The following is a 17,739-nucleotide window of genomic DNA, read 5'->3' on the forward strand; positions in this document are numbered from 1 at the left end:
ATGGATGCCAACAAAACTGAACTGGGCATCTCACCCGTGGAAAGTAACCGTCCTGGCTCCCTACTTGACACCGACAATAAACCGGTAGTCAATGAATTGGTCGAGAAGTATGGACAGACTCAGCGTGGTCTAAAGCCTCGTCACGTCCAGCTCATGGCCATCGGTGGCTCCATCGGAACCGCACTATGGGTAGGCCAACCATCCAATTCCATCCATGATCAAAGCTGATGAGAACCAGGTCGGTATTGGGGGCTATCTGAGTCAAGCCGGACCGCTCTCTCTACTTCTTGGATACACCTTCTGGGGCATTTTCTTCATTTGGCCCACGTACCTGTGCGTCGCAGAAATGATGGCATATCTCCCCGTTCGCGGCTCCATTTTTGAACTTGCCTCTCGCTTCGTCGAACCAGCTGTTGGCTTCAGCCTAGGCTGGACCTATTTCTTCGGGACGTGCATGCTTGTTTGTGTTGAGTACAGTGCTGTTGCCGCCGTGGCCGAGTACTGGGATAGTACGACGAATCCTGCTGTATGGATAGCCGTTTCAATGGCTATCTGTATTTTTCTCAATGTTGTTGCGGTCAAGTAAGTATATCAGTACACAGTATTACAGCAGAAATTAACCGTTCAACAGATGGTATGGTGAAGCCGAGTTTATTCTCGCCATCACCAAGGTGTTCTTGCTCATTCTCCTTGTCCTCATCACTATTATAACGATGGCCGGCGGAAATCCCAAAGGTGATGCCTATGGGTTTCGTAACTGGAAGGACGGAGCCATGCACGAATACTACGCCAAAGGTCCCACTGGTAGATTCCTCGGCTGGTGGTCGGTTGTTATCTATGCGGCATTTACTATCGCTGGGCCTGACATGATTGCCCTTGCGGCCGGTGAAATCCAGAATCCTCGTCGGACTATTCCACGAGTCGCGCGTATGATATTCTACCGTCTTGTCGGGTTTTATATCGTCGGAGCTCTTGCTGTTGGCATTATATGCTCATCGAAGGATAAGAGGCTCATTAGCGCTATCGCAGATGGCTCTTCTGGTGCTGCAGCGAGCCCATGGGTAATTGGCATTCAGAATCTTGGAATCGGATTCTTGCCTCACTTCATCAATGCCCTCATCCTCGTGTCTGGGCTTTCTTGTGGTAACGCTTATCTTTTCGCTGCTAGTCGAACGCTCTATGGCCTTGCCAGAGGTGAGCATGATCCACTCCTTATCGAAGCTGACCAGACCACTGATAATTCTTTTAGATCATCAAGCTCCCAAGATTTTGATGAAATGTACCAAGACTGGAGTCCCGATCTACTCCACCGCAGCCGTCTCCTTGATCTCTTGCGTTACTTTCCTTGTGGCCTCCAACTCGGCTATCGAAGTCTTCTTCTGGTTCGTCGACCTCACCACCACCGCATTCATCGCTTCATACAGCTTTATGCTACTCGCGTACATTGGGTTCTACCGTGCTCGCAAGGCACAGGGTCTCACTGACGAGTCCCTCTCTTACGTCGCGCCTTATACACCATACACTCCCATAATGGCCCTCGCTCTGGGATGCACAGCGATCTTTTTCGTAGGCTTTGACGTGTTCAGCCCGTTCAGCCTGCGAGGTTTCATCACCTCTTATTTTGCCGTTGCTTTCACTGCTGTTATGTATCTGGTTGGCAAGATCAAGTATTGGAGAGAGGGTAAGGGTATCGTCAGTCCCAAAAATGCAGATTTGATCACTGGTAAGGCTGAGATTGATGAGGAATGCAGACACTGGGAGGAAGGAGGTATTGAGGAGGTTGAGAAAGCTAGACTGGCTGAAATGACTTGGGCCAGGCGTGCCTGGGAGAGAATGTGGTAGTCGGGAGGTAGCCAGCGGCGACACAGAGTGCATTTTGATAAAGTAAACTCCCTAATGGGTACAAGTGCCAATTTATCCATCCCTTTCTTTTACCGGTATCATGCACTTTCACACGGCAAAGATATCGAAATATAGTCCTTGTAGGTCTTACGCGCTGACAGTAGATTCTGGGTCTTTTACTTCTACTAGTACGCCGCATCAAATATGTGAGATGGCTTTCATAAAGACCACAGGTCTCTAGGTTCTCTCGGCTGGATTAAGCTCTCAGCCACAGGTCTCGATCTGCACAATAGGCACTAGGGATGATACGGCACTGGCATTGAGCATTTGATATTTACTGGTAAGTACGAATTGCCCATCTCGGCTGAGAATTGCCTCTTATAATTCCCCTGAAATACTTGGGCAGGACAGACTCCATGATCGAGTAATTGCAAAAATCTACCGTTGCCAAACGCTATCCATTCAGATTGTGGAGATAATAACAATAGTATATTGACGTCTTTGCATGTGACCTACACTTCACTAGTTTGTTCCCAGCCTTAAGCTATCTTAACTAAGTACTGCAACCCATTCATCATTAACTGGGGAAAAGTTGTCGGTTTCGGGTGTCAAAGTCAGCTTCTTACAACCTTTTTTGAGAGAAACCTTGTTGAAGCGATCCTCAATCCACGAAAGGAAGTATTGCTGTGAAGCTGGGAGAACAGCACCGTGACCAAGGCCGGGGTATAGCCTATACTCAGCAGTCGTCGAGCTAGCAAACTCTTTGCATGTTTCGTTGAAGGCCTCCTCAGATGTGTCAGCGTATACCAAGGTATCTTCGGCGCCTTGGATCACAAGTAATGGAGCTGCCAGTTTATGAGGCCCTGCACCATTATAGACTGTCTCCCACTTGATGAAATCGGGGTGTTGAATCCAACTGGTGTTCTTGTAGAGTTGGCTGACAGTTAGGTTGCTGTAGAGGGCAGCTGAAGTATAGAAACATCCTTGGTCGGCCAGAGGCATCCGAGCAAGAAGAATATCAGAAGCATAATCCTTAACTTTGATAGAGGGGTAGATCCTTGAAACCGATTGTAGCATGAGGGAAGAGAGAAAGTCTCCAGCAGGTCCATCTCCGGCACGACGGATCATTTCAGCAATAATCTTGCTTGGAACAAGGCCAGGGGAAGCGCAAACCGCCCCAATTAGGCCGCCCGTAGCCTCCGGTTTTGCCTCTCGCTCATTGGTGCGCCAGCAAGACATTCCGCCTTCGCTGTGCCCCATAACAACCCATTCCTTCGTAATCTTGCTGCCTAGAGCCTTGCGTACAGCCTGGACGCTTAAGCTGGCATCTGCTGCATGGAGAATACCAGCCTCGTACATAAAGCCCTGGGCCTCACTTCCCTGGCCTGCGTAGTCAGGGGCAATAACGACGTAACCTGCAAGGGCTAGAGCAAACGGAGCTGACCACCCATAGAGTAGTGCGCGATGGTTCGAAGGTGAACACTGTCGGGTTCCGCCAGCTGTTCCGTGAGTCCAAACAACAGTACGGAATGGCTTGTTCCCCTGCGGATTGGAGTATGGAATAAGCACAATGCCAGTAGCTGGAAGGGGTTTCCCTTTAATATCCTCAGACATGTAAAAGAAACGAATCAAAGATATGCCAGCAGGCACAGTCCATCGCCGATAAGCCTGCTCAGATGGGATCTTTTCCCATTTTAGGATATCTCCAGTCGAATACTTTGACACATTTGAGGGGGTTGAATAGAAGGAATCAGTGGTGATATCTTGATTGACCCATCGTTCTGCCTCCATAGCTAGCACCTGTCGGTAGGCAATTTGGCAAGTGGCATCGCATCGATTTGGCTCATTGCCATAGGGGAGAGGAGTTTGCGACGCTGCGAGAGCGCTTGAAATTAATATGATAGAGAGGAGTTTGGACAACATAGTGCCGAGGAATATTAGATGATTGTTGGGAAGCTTAGGGACAAGGGGACATTCGGCGTATCTTCAGGATCTACAACGTAAAATGAATTTGTCCTCTTGTACCGGGATTATTGCAGGGAGATGCTGGGTTTATAAAGGCTTTCAGCCCGAGAAATTCCCCCCAGGGTTGTGCGAAAGCCTTGGAATGAGATCAGGGTATAGCCTCATTAGTATTTAATGGGCCTATAAGCCACACCATTCCTGTACCTACCACGTGAAGGATTAAGTAGTAACTTCGAACTTTTAGTTATCAAGTTCTCATAAGATACAATGCAATTGAGTTTACTAGTTAAAGATCTCTGTCAGCCCTTGGCTATGTAGATACTTAGTTTGTTACTAAAAGCACTTAGCTTAGCCTCGAAGTATATATGACCTTGAGGCATTTTGTAGTAGTATGTGGTGATATTCCCGATTCGTGATTATTATGCCGTCCCCACGCTGGCAAACTTGGAAATAAGCAAGTGGCGCATAAACTGCTACCTTGCCTGGAATGTTGGTAAACTCAATTCATAACGGTCTCGAATGTTCTCACAACACAGGAAGCAGACCACCACATTCAAGCTAAGCTTAATCGAGGTCTCTTAGCATAGACAGTGAATGCCGTAGGCAAGCCAATAAGAATATTACCTTGCTGGAAGATGATGAGAATTCCCAACCCCATTTTTAGCTCAAATAATCGAAGCAGTAGTATACGAAGTGACCGAAAAGGCCACTGCCGTTACAGATACCAAACCTACCCCCATAGCGAAATATTTAGTTCTCTACCACATTAATACTCAAGTAAAACGGCGCCACGGTGAGAGAAGGCGCCTACGAGCAAATCATGACAAGTCAGGTGAGATTACGCAGGGGACATAACATCGGAACGGGAGCTCAACCATGGCTGCATTTGCCATATTCCTTTGACACCAACTTCCCTCTGCTAATTTAAGCTCTCAGCCACCAGTCTTTGGGTGCTCTCCTCTTCAATTTTCCTAGCGCACCGGCTGCTTCACATTTTTCCTTAAGACTCAGAGCTCCCTTGAGATCGATCTACAATTCATCTAGGATCCTGAGGATGATGTTGTGGATCTTGAGTCCTCAGCGTCAAGCTGGCCTATTTCCTGCATTCCTTGTTAAGTATATATAGTGAAATACCTAAGTATTAATATCTTGTTTCCTTTTTTTATAGAAGTCTAGTAGAACTATTATAGCTCTCTAAACATATATTAGAAGCCAGAATCCATTGCCTAGTAGCCTTCTGAACATTGGTTACTTGTCTAGTGTAACCAGTGCTAGTTGCGTATGCTTCAAAAGCAGTCTGGGTATAGTCCTGCAGTTTTAAGACGCTAGTATATCTCTTATCAATTGCTAATGGGAGATTTATGAGAGGGAAAAGAATTCCCATCAGCAGCATGGCTGTTTCATAGTTAGAAAGATACAAGAGAACCAGAAAGCTGCTACTGGATAACTCCTCTGGAGCTCGTGGAACAATTCTCAGCCAGTTTCGGATAGGGAAGATGACAGAGAAGGCATCATGTTGCGGTGCCTCATCCCGTGATAGTAGGAAAGAACGAGTGTTGTGAATGAGATTCGATAATTCCTGTACCGCGATCTTGAGGTCATTATCAAGATCGCATGTTGATAGCTGATGCAAAGAGTCAGCGACGGTGTTGAGAAGCCTATAGTCCTGTTCTGGTAGTCGACCTCGATTCTGCGGATCTTGAGGCAGGGAAGACAGGTTTATAGGCGGCTCCAAAGTATCAAAATGCTCCAAGAGGAAGCTTCCACTGCATTTGGGCCATAACTATAGCTATAATTTAGAACCCCACAGAGTGTAATGAGAATGTCAAGAGAAGGCTTACTGCAAAAACGCCATTCAAAAGGTTCTTATATTCGTGCCTAAACAGTTATTCGTAATGTTCGTCAAGGTTGATATATGTGGAGGTGAGATTACCTAGTATCGCTGTACCAGGCCATGAGGATTGTTGATGCAAGAAGGGCTTGTGAAGATTCTTTATGCTCTTGCTGTGGAGTGGCAAGTATAACACTTAGCTGCGTGGCCATTTCTCGTATAGCGTGCGTTCTATATTGGCATTCGACTTCGTATTCGGTAGTGGACTTGTAAAGAGTTCGCAAGTGACCTGCGGCGATACTGCAAATACAGAATCGAAGGTGATCATAGCGACCAGCCATTGACATAAATCTGTAAGAAGCTCAGTACCAAATCAGCTACTGTTGAAGGCTCCGCAATATACCCGTTCCACTGAGTCGCGCCTGCAAATAGACCAAGATCTATTACATTGTCAAGGTCAATTCGGACATGACAGAGATGCTGAAGAAGTCGTTTCTCCACAGCAGGTATGGCGGTAGGCCACCCATACTGGGAGATGATTGAGAGACAATTGCTAGATGTGGGACTGGGGACAGTTTCGTCCTGATGGGAAGATGCAGATGCTATATCGAGGTTGGTTCCCTCTGGGTAACAACAAGGATGCAGTTGTCTGTTCTTGGCAATCTGCCTTTGGCAATATGAACTGAAGATATAGTATTAACGCAGATTGCTAAGTGCGATGGTCAAAATAGCGCATACCACTGTGGTTTGAGTTCATCGCATTTGATTCTGCGCTTTTTACAGGCAATGCATCCGCTGCGGACCTTTCGGTGTGTTTGCTTCATGCTTTGCGGAGTATCTGACTGCTTCTTTTCAGCTTACGATGGCCGGGCCCAGAGTCTGCTATTTATTTGTCCACCCCTGTACAGAGCGCTAGTTACTAAGACTGTGCACCAATACGTCACCACTACAGCTTGTCTGGCTCCGATTGGGCCTGGAGCCGGACATGCCGAACTCTCCGAAAGTAGTAAAGTCGCTCGAGGGAGAGGCTGCGTTTAACTCTTTGGATGTCTGGGATGAAGTCATATGGAACAGAGTAATCATTTATTTCTTCTTACGTAGACGAAAGTCGAATTTTAAGCAAACACATCGGCCCAGTACCTTTCCCCTTTCATGCTGTCAACCCACTCGGCCGCCGTTTCTTCATCGCAATCTGCCACTTCAGCCTTTATCTTGACCAATACTTTTTGGATGCTACTTCCCACGATCCCAGCGCCACATATGTAGATCTGAGCGCCTTGACGGAATGACGCTACAATATCCTTCCTGTCAAACCACATCCTGTCTTGCACGAACTTGCAATTCACCGACTTTTTCGAGGCGAATGTGTACGCGCGATACACCTTTACTACGCCCTCGTGCTCCCATTCATCGAACTGCTGGCGATAGAGATCGTCCTCATCAGGATCGTTGCAACCGTAGAACAGCAGAGCCGTACCAACATCCAGGCCCTGTCTTTTCTTGACGGCGCGCTCCGCTACGAAGCCGTAGAATGGAGCGAGACCTGTGCCAGCGCATGCCATTACGATTGGTGTCTTGTTGTCTATTGGAAGGTGAAACCCGGAGCGGCTCGGACGGACACCGACCTGAAGGTGATCCCCTGGTTGGAGACGTTCGAGATAAGTACTTGCAACACCCAGATATCGATGTCCCTGAGAGCTTCCTCTGGCAGGGGCGTCTATGACGCTGTATGTCAAGGAACACTCGGACGGTGACGGCGAGGCTATGGGTGAAGAAGAGATGCTGTATTGGCGCAGATGGAGAGCTGGTAGAGCCGCCAAGTACTGCCCGAACGAATATGTCGCAGAGGGGTAATCCTCTAGGAGGTCCAGTAAAGTGGTGTTCAGCTTGTGGATATTACCCTGGTTGACACGCTCCTTCAGCTCATCCGACTTGATCTTGTCTGGAATTGTCTCAGCCAGCTGCTGTGCCTGACGCTCGGTCACTGGTTGGCCGAGCTCTACCATTCCAGCGAGTAGATTTTGTACGGACAACGGCTGGTCGGTTGGTAGGCTCGTTGATTTGGAACCATCGATGACCACAGTCGCATCCCAAGGGAGATTGAACCTCCTCATTACTCGGTGAACAACGTCGGGATGGTTCAACGGCAGGATAGCCAAGTAATCACCAGCCCGGTACGTCGTCCCAGAAGGTAGGATGATACCGATGTGACGCTTCCTAGGCGTACCAGGTTTGCTCAACAACCGCATCGTGGAAATCTGCGCCGTCATGACATCCTGTCGAAGGATACTTGGTCTCAGCCCAGTGCTAATGTCTAGCTTCAGCTCACGAGCTCCGCCCGATGCCGTGTTGCTTGACTTGTCGGACTGTTTCTGCAGAGCTGGCCAGAATTCCCTTTCCTGCCACTCTTCGATAGCATCGAGGCAATTAGTTTTGGCTACATCAACAGCTGCTCTGGTGACGAGGCGCGTGGCACCCGCCTTTTCAAGCTGTTCATCAATGAGACTTGGGATTCTCTGGTATGTGGCATGCCACTCCTCTATAGATATTCGTCAGGGGGAAACAGCAACTCATGGAGAGGGGGGGGTTGGCTTACCATTGCCGACGCCAAACACAGCGTAAGGAACCTTGATGAGACCGCCCGACGAAAGCGACGCTAGCCATTCCATAAAATGAGATGCATTGTCCGGCGGCTGTCCTTCGTAGCTTCCGGTGATAACCACTACCGGCACGTCAGGCTTCAGGGAAGAGATTGCATTGTCCAGCGAGTCAACTTTGGGGACGTAGCCATTTTCTTCGGCGAAACTGGCGAGAGACTGCGCAAGAGCTTCGCAGGTACCTGTGTTGGATCCGAACAGGATAGAAATGGGTTCCGAATTTCCTTCTTTGACAGCATGGGACCTGGATGGTGTCTTGGAAGAGGCCGCGGTGCCAGAGCTACTGCTATGGCTGAGTTCAACACCTTGGAGGAATGATGGGTTTCTGAGTCTAGTTCTGATCTTGAAGCCCTGGGGCTTGATGGTTAAGGCTGTCCGAATTTGGAGCTGATATGAAGGATTGTCCTTGGTTATGTGGAACGTCTGAAGGATGGTAGCGGTCGCCATGATGGCCTCCTGTATAGCAAAGGGTCTACCAATACAGGCTCGAACGCCATGACCAAACGGCTATGGACAAATCAGCATATGTCACTCGACTCTGAGTTGGTATTTTACCTTCCAGGCATTTGGGGGTAGTTTGTTGAACTTGTCTGGCAACATACGAGACGGATTGAACTCTTCTGCATCAGGGCCATAGACATCGGGATCGCGATGCAGTCTTGCCAGCAAAATGCTGACGCAGTCCTTGTCCTTAATAGTGTACTCGCTATTCAAGACCTGGTCCCCTTTCGCCCGGAGAGTGAACGCGGGTGCCGTGGGATAAAGTCGTAGCGTTTCCTTGAGGCACGCATCAATATAAGGCAACATGGCTAGATGTGCAACCGTCATAGGTTGCGAGCCAAGAACCCTGTCGACCTCTTCTACGGCCTGTCTGAGAGCTGAAGGGTTTTCGAGCAATTGGTAGAAGAGAAAGGATAAAAGACCTGATGTAGTCTCGTGGCCTATGAAGCTGTCAGAAAGTTGCTGTGGTTCGGGTAAGAGTCGCTCGATGTACCTGCGATGAGGAATGTTATCATATTCCGGATGATTGCGTCGTCATCCAGTCCCTCGCCCGTCTTGGGATCTCTTCCATTGATCATTGCATTGAGGAGATCCTTCTTATCCACGGGATTCTGTCGACGTGCTTCAAGAAGCTCCGTAGAGATGCTCTCCAGCTCCGCAATATCGGATTGATATCTCTCGCTACTGGCCTTCATTATTGCAGAAGCAAAGGCCGGGCGTCGCGAACGAGCAAAGGATTCGGCAAGCATATTGTTCATGGCGCTTACGAAGGGATGAGTATCGTCATGGTAGAACGAGTTGAACCGTTCTCCTATGGCACATCTTGTGGGAGTTGGTCAGTTTCGGCATTGCCCTAATAGAATAATTGCCAACGTACAGTGCAATCGAATCGAGAGTCAGCTTTGTGAAGTCAGTTGAGACATCGACCGGTGTACGTGGCCCAAATCTAGCCCATCTCAAGACCATCTGAGATATAATGTCTTGCATCTCTATAGAATTCATTAGCTAAGCGCCCCAGCCCTGACTAATATCCCATACGCACCACCAAACATGCTCTGGATAGAAAGAGGCCCAAAGGCTGGCATGAGGGTTCGATGCGCAACCTCCCAGTTGTGTTCTCCAGGGTACGCCGTGAATAGGCCATCCTTAGTGGCATTGCGGACTTGTTCGAGAGGGCCTGTGACAGCTTTCTCGAATCTTGCCTCATCAAATAGGTCTTTGGCGAGGGCGTAGTTGGCAACGAAGATCCTTTCAGCTGGAAGGTATAGTCTAAAGATCGGTCCTACCGCAGAAACATTGGTAAAAGCATCGCATAGAGGGAAAGGCAGGATATTGACATACCGTATGACTCAGCAATCTGCGCAAGACTTTCTTGAGGATGGTCTGGGTTCACATCGAGAACGTTGCCGATGAAAGGATAACCCTTTGGGGTGGGGATTTGCTTAGACATAACGGGATGGAATTGATTGATCTCAGGTTGATGAGGGAATATGATGAGCTTTCGTGACGCAATGGAATACACGTCGAGTACTGGATAAGAGCCAAGTGTCACTGGGTCAGGTTTTATATCTTATGGTCTGAAATGGAATTTTGCTAAGAGTTCAAGGCTGTCATGCGATATATGGTCAACCAGGACTATACTGCAATCGTATTTTCTAGCATCGACAAACCCCTCTAAATTATCCTTTAGAGGATGACGCCTACTTACGCTGTGCTCTTCATCACTAACCCGATTGATTGTGCTAATGTTTTGGTATCTATGGTAAAGGAGCTCGCAGATCTCTTTGATTAGGTTTGGTAATGTAATAGCCCCCCTAAGAAAGTAAGCACAGCTAATGAGTAGGTGGTATTGCCTTGCTTGAAGCAAGCTATACAGAATATTGGAATTTCATGCTAAGTCCGTTGATAGCTTAGTCGTTTTCGTTCCTGCAGGCTCTATCCCGAATTCAGTAGGGAGCAACACTGACCGTTCTCCAAGCCACTTATACCTACACAAGTTAGACTCTTGTGGCAATGCCGATCAAAATTGGCGGACTTTAACAAGGCTTTTCGTTTATGCACATCTGGAGCTTAACTATACACTAGGACGGACCAAAGTTCCAAACACTGGCGTGAAAGCGGGCAAAGAGATAACAGAGGCAGATTTGAATATTTAAAGTCCAGTCAAACATTGGTCAATATTCACCTCGCTTGGCCCTTGTAACAATCACTTGACGCTATAGTCATCCTACAACTCAATTCTCATACATTGCACCATGACTAGCTCTACCTTTCTGATCGCACTCGATGTCGGGCTTAGCAACCCTGTGGCTGGGAAGTCTTTCAGAGACATCATCTCCCAGGGAGAGGTTCTCGGCATCTCACTGGATGGCAAGCAAGTCTCCACCATTCTGAGCGACAGCCATTTCCTCTCCTTACCCGATGGTGTCATATACCATCCAGCTAACCAACGGCTCTACATGACCAACATGGGAGTCCCTCCTCTGAACGATGGAAGTGTCATTTCGACTCGTTTGGATGGTACAGACCCGCAGATCATCTTGTCCAAGGGCCAGATACATACCCCAAAACAGATTGCTCTTGATAAAGATAACGAGAAGCTATACATATCGGATCGCGAGGGACTCAGGGTTATGCGTTGTAACCTCGACGGATCGGGTCTTGAGACCTTGATCAAAACAGGAGACTACAAGACCCCTTCCGACGCTTCCGACAGCACGAAATGGTGCGTTGGCATTGCTGTCGCGCCTAGGCGCAATGCTTTTTACTGGACGCAAAAGGGTCCTTCCAAGGGTACGCAAGGGAGGGTTTTCTGTTCGCGCATTGACTTTGAGGGAGAGCGGCAAGCGATCTGTCTCCTTGATCATCTTGCAGAGCCAATCGATCTTGAGATCGATCAAGAGTCCAATACCCTCTATTGGACAGACCGCGGAGAGTTGCCTTATGGAAACACTTTTAACAGAGTGCAGCTAGATGAGAGCGGACTCAGGCTAAAGAAAGAGGCAGCGGATGATCACACTGGTCTGAAGCATGAGATCATTGTGCAGAACTTTGATGAAGCCATTGGACTGGCCCGTAACCCAGAGGATGGCAGGTGGTTCGTGTCGGATATGGGCGGCACAATATGGTCATTTGATTCCGATGGCGGTAACAAATCTGTGGTTTTTCAGGACAAACGCCGATCATTCACTGGTATTGCTCTTTCTAGGGAGTAACAAGCTTTTACATGTAGTCATTGCTTATCAATCAGATTCTTCCCCTCTCATTTCTACGGCCAAAAAGTGTGAATGTTTGCAACTATTGATGCAAATCACTTCCAATTTCTCGCTCTGATACCGCCAGCCTATGATGAGAGAATTCCCAAAACGGAGAGTTAGCTATGATGAAACTGTTGATTTCTTCTTTAAATACACGTATATTACAGCTAGCTGAGTCTAGAGACTGCCTTTGAGTTTGAGAATCTCCACGAGTAGCCTATCACGTTCCTTCTCCAGCTCTTTGACATTAGCACCCTGTAACTCCTCCCCGACACTGTCGGTAAGTTTGTCAAGACTCTCGGTATCCCATTGGAAGGAATTGGCTTTGATATGCTCCAGCCACTGCTGGGAGGCAGGCCCAAGGTGCTCCAAGAGATGCCGAAACCCATTGCTTCCACCACCGCCGCCCATAGCATTGGACATCAACGGGCCTGTCACAGCCCAGCGCGGGCCGAGACTGGAGGTCACGCAGGTGTCTAGAGAGTCAGATCAGACTTATTCAATCATGGGGGCCGCCATGATAGACTTACCAACGTCTTTTGCGGACATGACGCCGTTGCTGACCAAGCTGTAGACCTCATTGCAGAGGACAGCTTGGAGACGGTTTGCTGCGAAACCAGGAACTTCTTTTTTGATGACCACGGGGGTCTTTCCAATCGACCTGTAAAAGCTCACAGCTGTATCAACGCTGTTGGAGTCTGTCCCAGGGTGCGGGACGACTTCAACCAGTGGCATCAAGTGGGGCGGGTTGAATGGATGACCGATGAGTACACGGCCTGGATTCTTGGCACAATTGGAGATGAACTGTGAGCTTGGAATGCCAGAGGATGACGAAGCGATCACAACCTCAGGTCTGGCGCCGGCATCGAGCTCAGCAATCAACTTGATCTTGAGGTCAACTCTTTCAGGTGCGTTCTGGAGTCGTCGGTCGTAAGCAGGCATGTCATGGGGATCAAGTAACAGCTAGTGAGTGTGACAAACCTCTTGGATGAAATCAACCTCGCCAAGGCGATCTCCCAAACTGGATCCGACAAATTCCAGCTTAGATAGATCGATGTTGGAATGGGGACGAATTACTTCAAGAATGGGCAAGAGTGTGTGAATAGCATCTTTCAGCCCTTTGTCTGCGTTGGGAGCAGGGTCCGAGACCAGCACGCGCAGGCCATGTGCTAAGAACAAGCCAGCCCAAGATGCACCAATCACCCCTGTGCCGACGACGCCTACAGTACGGATGGACATTTTGGCTTGGTATGAATCAGTTCAAGGCAACCAAGACAGAAGAGGGAGTAGTTGAGAATAAGATGTTTCTGATGAGGTTGGTAAGAGAAGGTAGGTTATCCAGATATAAAGCTATTTAATGTGGCTAAAAGTTCCAGAGGAATGACATAATTCAACGTTAGTGCCAACATGTCTTTTCCCTTTCGTCCTGCCAGTTTTCGTGTCCCAAGGCCAGGTACCTATGTTAGTTGGGGTAATGATGCTGCTGGGAGCTGAAGTCCGTGCGGCCGCCGGAAGTCCCGGGCCAATCATCCACTGATCGACAAGACCTTAGACATGCTTTTTCGTTTATGCAGGTTTCCCCCACAGTGGCTTGATAGCGTCGTGACGTCTTGCAGCCACCTGGACGGGATAAAAGGGAATAAAGATAGCGGCCGACTCACCAGGGCCAGACACCAAACACTCGACTCGACTCAACTTGACTCAACCACTTTTCTTTTACTCGCTCACACTTAATCGCCATGTCCAATCACGGAGCCACTCGAGATACTTATGGTCCAGGTACTTTCGCCGACGCGGAATACCTCCCGTTGGTGCCCGAGTGCCATCGACTTCTCAAGTACTTTTCCAATGTCACTCCCGGCTTCACTCAGACACATCTAGACCATGTCAAATTTCACGGTCAAGAGCTCCCAATCTTACCTGGGCCCCTAAAGTCCCAAGCCATGGTTAGTGGGTATCCAAGTAGACAGTACTAAGAACCCAGCTGATGTTTGCTCAGGCAGCAGTGTTTCAAGCCATGATAGGCCTTGTCGGAAAAGAGATCTCTGAGCTTAGAGGTATCGAAACAGGGAGCATCTCCATCGACGCCGATAAAGCGGGTCTTTACCCTGCCACGCCTGCCATCATATCAATCGACGACAGAACCTTGGCACAGATTCAGAAGGATGGGACATTGCTCAAGGCCGGTAAAGATCTTGACCGCAAGGTCCTTACAAAAAACGACATGCATTTCCGATCTTGGGCCATCTATCCAACCAAGGATCCCCAGGTCTGGTACCAGATCATGGGTAACCTTGACCCTGCAGGCTTTCTTCGCGCCTACGGACTCGATCCAACACTCGAGACGTCTTCGCGCACTGAGGCGTACGAGATAATAAAGGCAGAGATGGTCAAGTACTCAGCCGCAGAGCTTGAACAGAAAAACATGGAACATGGTTTCTGCGGTCAAACCTGTTATTCGCCTGCACAGTGGCGGGAAACTTCCATGGGGAAGAGTCTTGACAAGTACCCTGTCGTCAATTATCGGCGAACAAACCTTGGTTCAAGTCTTCCTCCTGTCCCTTTCTCTACATCACAAACAGATCTCCGCCCTCTTGCTGGCATCAAGGTAGTTGAACTCGCCAGGGTGATTGCTGGTCCTGCTATGGGCGCAGCTCTCGCAGCTCTGGGGGCAGACGTCATCAAGGTTCAGAGCCCTAATCTCCCAGACCTTCAAGCAAGTTTATAATTCCACATCAAATCTCGGGTTTCCATGAGCTAATGCTGCAACAGGCTCTCAGTGTGTCTCTGACTGTTGGAAAGAGAACGTATTCCCTAGATCTTAAAGTCGAGTCGGATAGGCAGAAGCTGCATGAGCTTATTGGAGATGCAGATGTGATCATCCAGGCCTTCCGTCTGCGCTCTTTGGAGCGCAAGGGGTTTGGTCTTGATGATGTGCTGAGAATGGCCGAAAAGCGAGGCAAGGGCATTGTTTATGTTGACCTCAACTGCTACGGCCCAGATGGCTACTACGCCGAGAGGCCAGGTTTCCAGCAGATTGCCGACGCTGCATCAGGCTGCTCCTACGTGTGTGGCAGAGCCTATGGGTTCGAACCAGGCACGAGTGTTTTGCCTCCTTTGCCCATTGCAGACATGCTCGCAGGCGCCGTCGGGGTCATTGACACGATGCTGGCTCTCCGTGACCGAGCCAAAAGCGGTGGATCGTATCATGCGACGGTTGCCCTCACTGCTATTGATGCCGTGCAGCTCAAGCAGGAGGTCGGTCTCTACCCGCCTGAGACTGTCAAGAAGATCCAGGATACGTACAAGTTTGCGCCCATGACTCCGGATCTGCATGTTGAAGAGCTTCTCTATATCCTGAGTGACTCCTGGGCAAAGCACTCGGACATTCTGAACAGAGGATACATGGTAGAGTTTGAGACGGCTTGGGGCAAGAGTCATAACATTTTATCGCCCATTGTTCAGTACGAGAACGGAAGTGTAAGCCCGAGATGGACTCACGGACCTGTTCCGTACTGTTGCAGCGAAAATGTTGCCTGGGCATAAGCACATCTCAAGTTAGGTATCCCGTTAATTCATAAAGAAAGCTGGAGGTTTATTTGCATTGAAGAGTTGGCTTGATGCTGAATGTAACCCGGTAGTTGGTCAATATTTTTATCACTTCCGCAAGATCCGGAGTGCAATAGCCTACCGACGTTGCAGTGGAAAGCTTGTCAGAAATGCCGATCCCAGGAAGATGGATGATGACATGTAAGAAATTAGCCTCGTGCAACGCACAGCCAATAAAGAGCGCCACATTCCGAACTTGCCAATCGGCTAATTGGATATCTGATCCTTTGATAAGGCAACATAAATACCACGCAGGCCTCACCTTTCGAACACTTTCATATTCATTTACAACTAAAATAGGGCAAGGCAAGATGAAGCACGTCAGTGTTGCCATCATAGGCGCCGGTAGGTAATCGCGCTACATCTCGTACTGGTCTCTAACATGTCAAGGTCCTACGGGCATTTCTATGCTCAAGCAGCTTCTCCAAGATGGTTTCAACGCGACGTTGTTTGAGAGACGCAGTTCCGTCGGGGGATTGTGGGCATATGATGCAAATAATGGATGGACCACTGCATTAGCGTCTACGAGTGCAAATATCAGCAAGTATACCTGTGGATTTACCGACTTTCCAATACCAGACAGTAAGTCGGACCTGACTCCGCTGATGTGATGACGCATGCTTAGTGCAACCAGAGTATCCCGTCTATCTCAGCGCAGCAAATTTTCAAGAGTTTATGCAGAGTTACGCGGAGCACTTCAAGCTCATAGAGCATATCTCGTTCAACAGCAGTGTTCAAGTCGTCAACCGCAACAGCGACGATAGCGGGTGGATATTACAGGTTGAGAAAGTCGGAACGGGCGAAAAAGAGTCTCGCACATTTGACAAGGTCGTTTTCTGCCACGGTTATCAGACCAAAAGAGTGATGCCGACATTTCCGGGGCAGGATAAATTCGAAGGGGAAATTATACACTCGCAACAATACCGAAGGTTCGTGGTACTATGATACGCAGTTCTCTCGACCGTACTAACCAGTAATCTCTAGCCCAGAAGCGTTCCGGGACAAAACAGTGGTGATTCTCGGCCTATCCACGACAACAGGCGAGATCACGCCGCAAGTAATCAGCACAGCGAAAAAGGTCTACGTCTCCCATAGAAGCGGCCAGATGATGGTCAAGCGCATGCGTAAAGGACGGCCGACAGATCTAATAATCTCGTGGAGACGTCGCCAGATTACCCAGTGGATGGCAAAGAACATACCTAATTTCTACAGATACTTGGCGGGCTGGGGAGCCAAACTTCTCTCGTCTCAATTCTCAGATGTGAAACTCGACCCGGAATGGCGGATTCAGTCATTCCGTAACCCGACGTTGCGATTACCGGGTCTTATTCAAGATATTGTACCTCACTTGCAGGACGGTAGCTTGACGAGTCTGCATGGAATTAAACGTTTCTTGGGTGGACGATCAATCGAGTTTGATGACGGGACTGTAGTGGATGATGTGGACAGCGTTATCTTAACTACAGGCTACTGCGCCGACTTTTCTGTCTCTCCTTTCATCGAAAAGAGTATGCCAAAGTCACCGACTTATCATGGACCTGCCATTCAGCGCCTATACATGAATGTCTTTGCTCCAAAGTACGCAGACAGTTGCGCTGTGCTATGTTACTCGGCATTTGGCAAGAACAATGGCTTTTCATTCAGCGATGTCATGAACATGGCCATTTCCAACATTTGGCGAGGCGTGAGCAAACTACCATCTTACCAAGAGATGGAGCAATGGGTTGACGACCATCAAAAATGGGTCGCAGCAAACTGGGCCCGAGAGCCGCATCTTGACGTGAGCATGGTCAAACAGTATGAGTTCCAACCCTGGATGCACCAGCAAGCGGGAACGGGAATGGAGAATCTCGGGTGGGGATGGGCAGGGTGGAAGTTCTGGTGGAAGGATAGACAGATGTACAACCTCATGAATCACGGTGTAGAGACAGCTCACATGTTTCGGTACTTTGAGACGGGGAAGAGAAAAACGTGGGAGGGGGCGAGGGATGAGATTATTCGTCAGAATAAGATAGTCGAGGAGAACTTTTCTGGGAAGAACAAGAAGCTGAGGGAGGAATAGGTTGCAGCCAAGCCA

At 48.8% G+C, this 17,739-nt stretch overlaps 8 protein-coding genes across 8 annotated transcripts; 4 read left to right on the forward strand and 4 right to left on the reverse strand.

Annotated features, from left to right (window-relative positions):
• FPRO_11318 (putative general amino acid permease) lies at window positions 1–1,842 on the forward strand (the record flags this gene model as incomplete). The annotated part of the gene is made up of 4 exons (XM_031232378.1): window positions 1–189; window positions 239–582; window positions 632–1,194; window positions 1,250–1,842. The coding sequence occupies 4 exons, from the start codon at window positions 1–3 to the stop codon at window positions 1,840–1,842; spliced, it is 1,689 nt and encodes a 562-aa protein (XP_031082320.1).
• Window positions 1,843–2,391: 549 nt separating this feature from the next.
• Window positions 2,392–3,765, reverse strand: FPRO_11319 (uncharacterized protein; the record flags this gene model as incomplete). The annotated part of the gene is made up of 1 exon (XM_031232379.1): window positions 2,392–3,765. The coding sequence occupies one exon, from the start codon at window positions 3,763–3,765 to the stop codon at window positions 2,392–2,394; it is 1,374 nt and encodes a 457-aa protein (XP_031082321.1).
• Window positions 3,766–4,731: 966 nt separating this feature from the next.
• FPRO_11320 (uncharacterized protein) lies at window positions 4,732–6,462 on the reverse strand (the record flags this gene model as incomplete). Its single annotated transcript, XM_031232380.1, has 6 exons — window positions 4,732–4,836; window positions 5,060–5,590; window positions 5,649–5,685; window positions 5,741–5,989; window positions 6,042–6,320; window positions 6,377–6,462. The coding sequence occupies 6 exons, from the start codon at window positions 6,460–6,462 to the stop codon at window positions 4,732–4,734; spliced, it is 1,287 nt and encodes a 428-aa protein (XP_031082322.1).
• Window positions 6,463–6,753: 291 nt separating this feature from the next.
• On the reverse strand, window positions 6,754–10,246 carry FPRO_11321 (putative bifunctional P-450:NADPH-P450 reductase; the record flags this gene model as incomplete). The annotated part of the gene is made up of 7 exons (XM_031232381.1): window positions 6,754–8,177; window positions 8,235–8,802; window positions 8,851–9,236; window positions 9,290–9,618; window positions 9,674–9,785; window positions 9,839–10,078; window positions 10,138–10,246. 7 exons carry the CDS (start codon window positions 10,244–10,246, stop codon window positions 6,754–6,756), a joined length of 3,168 nt encoding a protein of 1,055 aa, XP_031082323.1.
• An 805-nt stretch (window positions 10,247–11,051) lies between these two features.
• Window positions 11,052–12,011, forward strand: FPRO_11322 (uncharacterized protein; the record flags this gene model as incomplete). The annotated part of the gene is made up of 1 exon (XM_031232382.1): window positions 11,052–12,011. One exon carries the CDS (start codon window positions 11,052–11,054, stop codon window positions 12,009–12,011), a length of 960 nt encoding a protein of 319 aa, XP_031082324.1.
• A 219-nt stretch (window positions 12,012–12,230) lies between these two features.
• FPRO_11323 (uncharacterized protein) lies at window positions 12,231–13,292 on the reverse strand (the record flags this gene model as incomplete). The annotated part of the gene is made up of 3 exons (XM_031232383.1): window positions 12,231–12,529; window positions 12,584–12,968; window positions 13,035–13,292. The coding sequence occupies 3 exons, from the start codon at window positions 13,290–13,292 to the stop codon at window positions 12,231–12,233; spliced, it is 942 nt and encodes a 313-aa protein (XP_031082325.1).
• Window positions 13,293–13,792: 500 nt separating this feature from the next.
• FPRO_11324 (uncharacterized protein) lies at window positions 13,793–15,599 on the forward strand (the record flags this gene model as incomplete). Its single annotated transcript, XM_031232385.1, has 3 exons — window positions 13,793–13,999; window positions 14,053–14,739; window positions 14,826–15,599. 3 exons carry the CDS (start codon window positions 13,793–13,795, stop codon window positions 15,597–15,599), a joined length of 1,668 nt encoding a protein of 555 aa, XP_031082326.1.
• Window positions 15,600–15,973: 374 nt separating this feature from the next.
• On the forward strand, window positions 15,974–17,724 carry FPRO_11325 (uncharacterized protein; the record flags this gene model as incomplete). The annotated part of the gene is made up of 4 exons (XM_031232386.1): window positions 15,974–16,007; window positions 16,053–16,244; window positions 16,297–16,591; window positions 16,647–17,724. 4 exons carry the CDS (start codon window positions 15,974–15,976, stop codon window positions 17,722–17,724), a joined length of 1,599 nt encoding a protein of 532 aa, XP_031082327.1.
• Between the last annotated feature and the right edge of the window lie 15 nt (window positions 17,725–17,739).

The sequence above is a fragment of the Fusarium proliferatum genome, assembly GCF_900067095.1.
Source record: "Fusarium proliferatum ET1 genome assembly, contig: FPRO_scaffold005, whole genome shotgun sequence".
Classification (NCBI taxonomy): domain Eukaryota; kingdom Fungi; phylum Ascomycota; class Sordariomycetes; order Hypocreales; family Nectriaceae; genus Fusarium; species Fusarium proliferatum.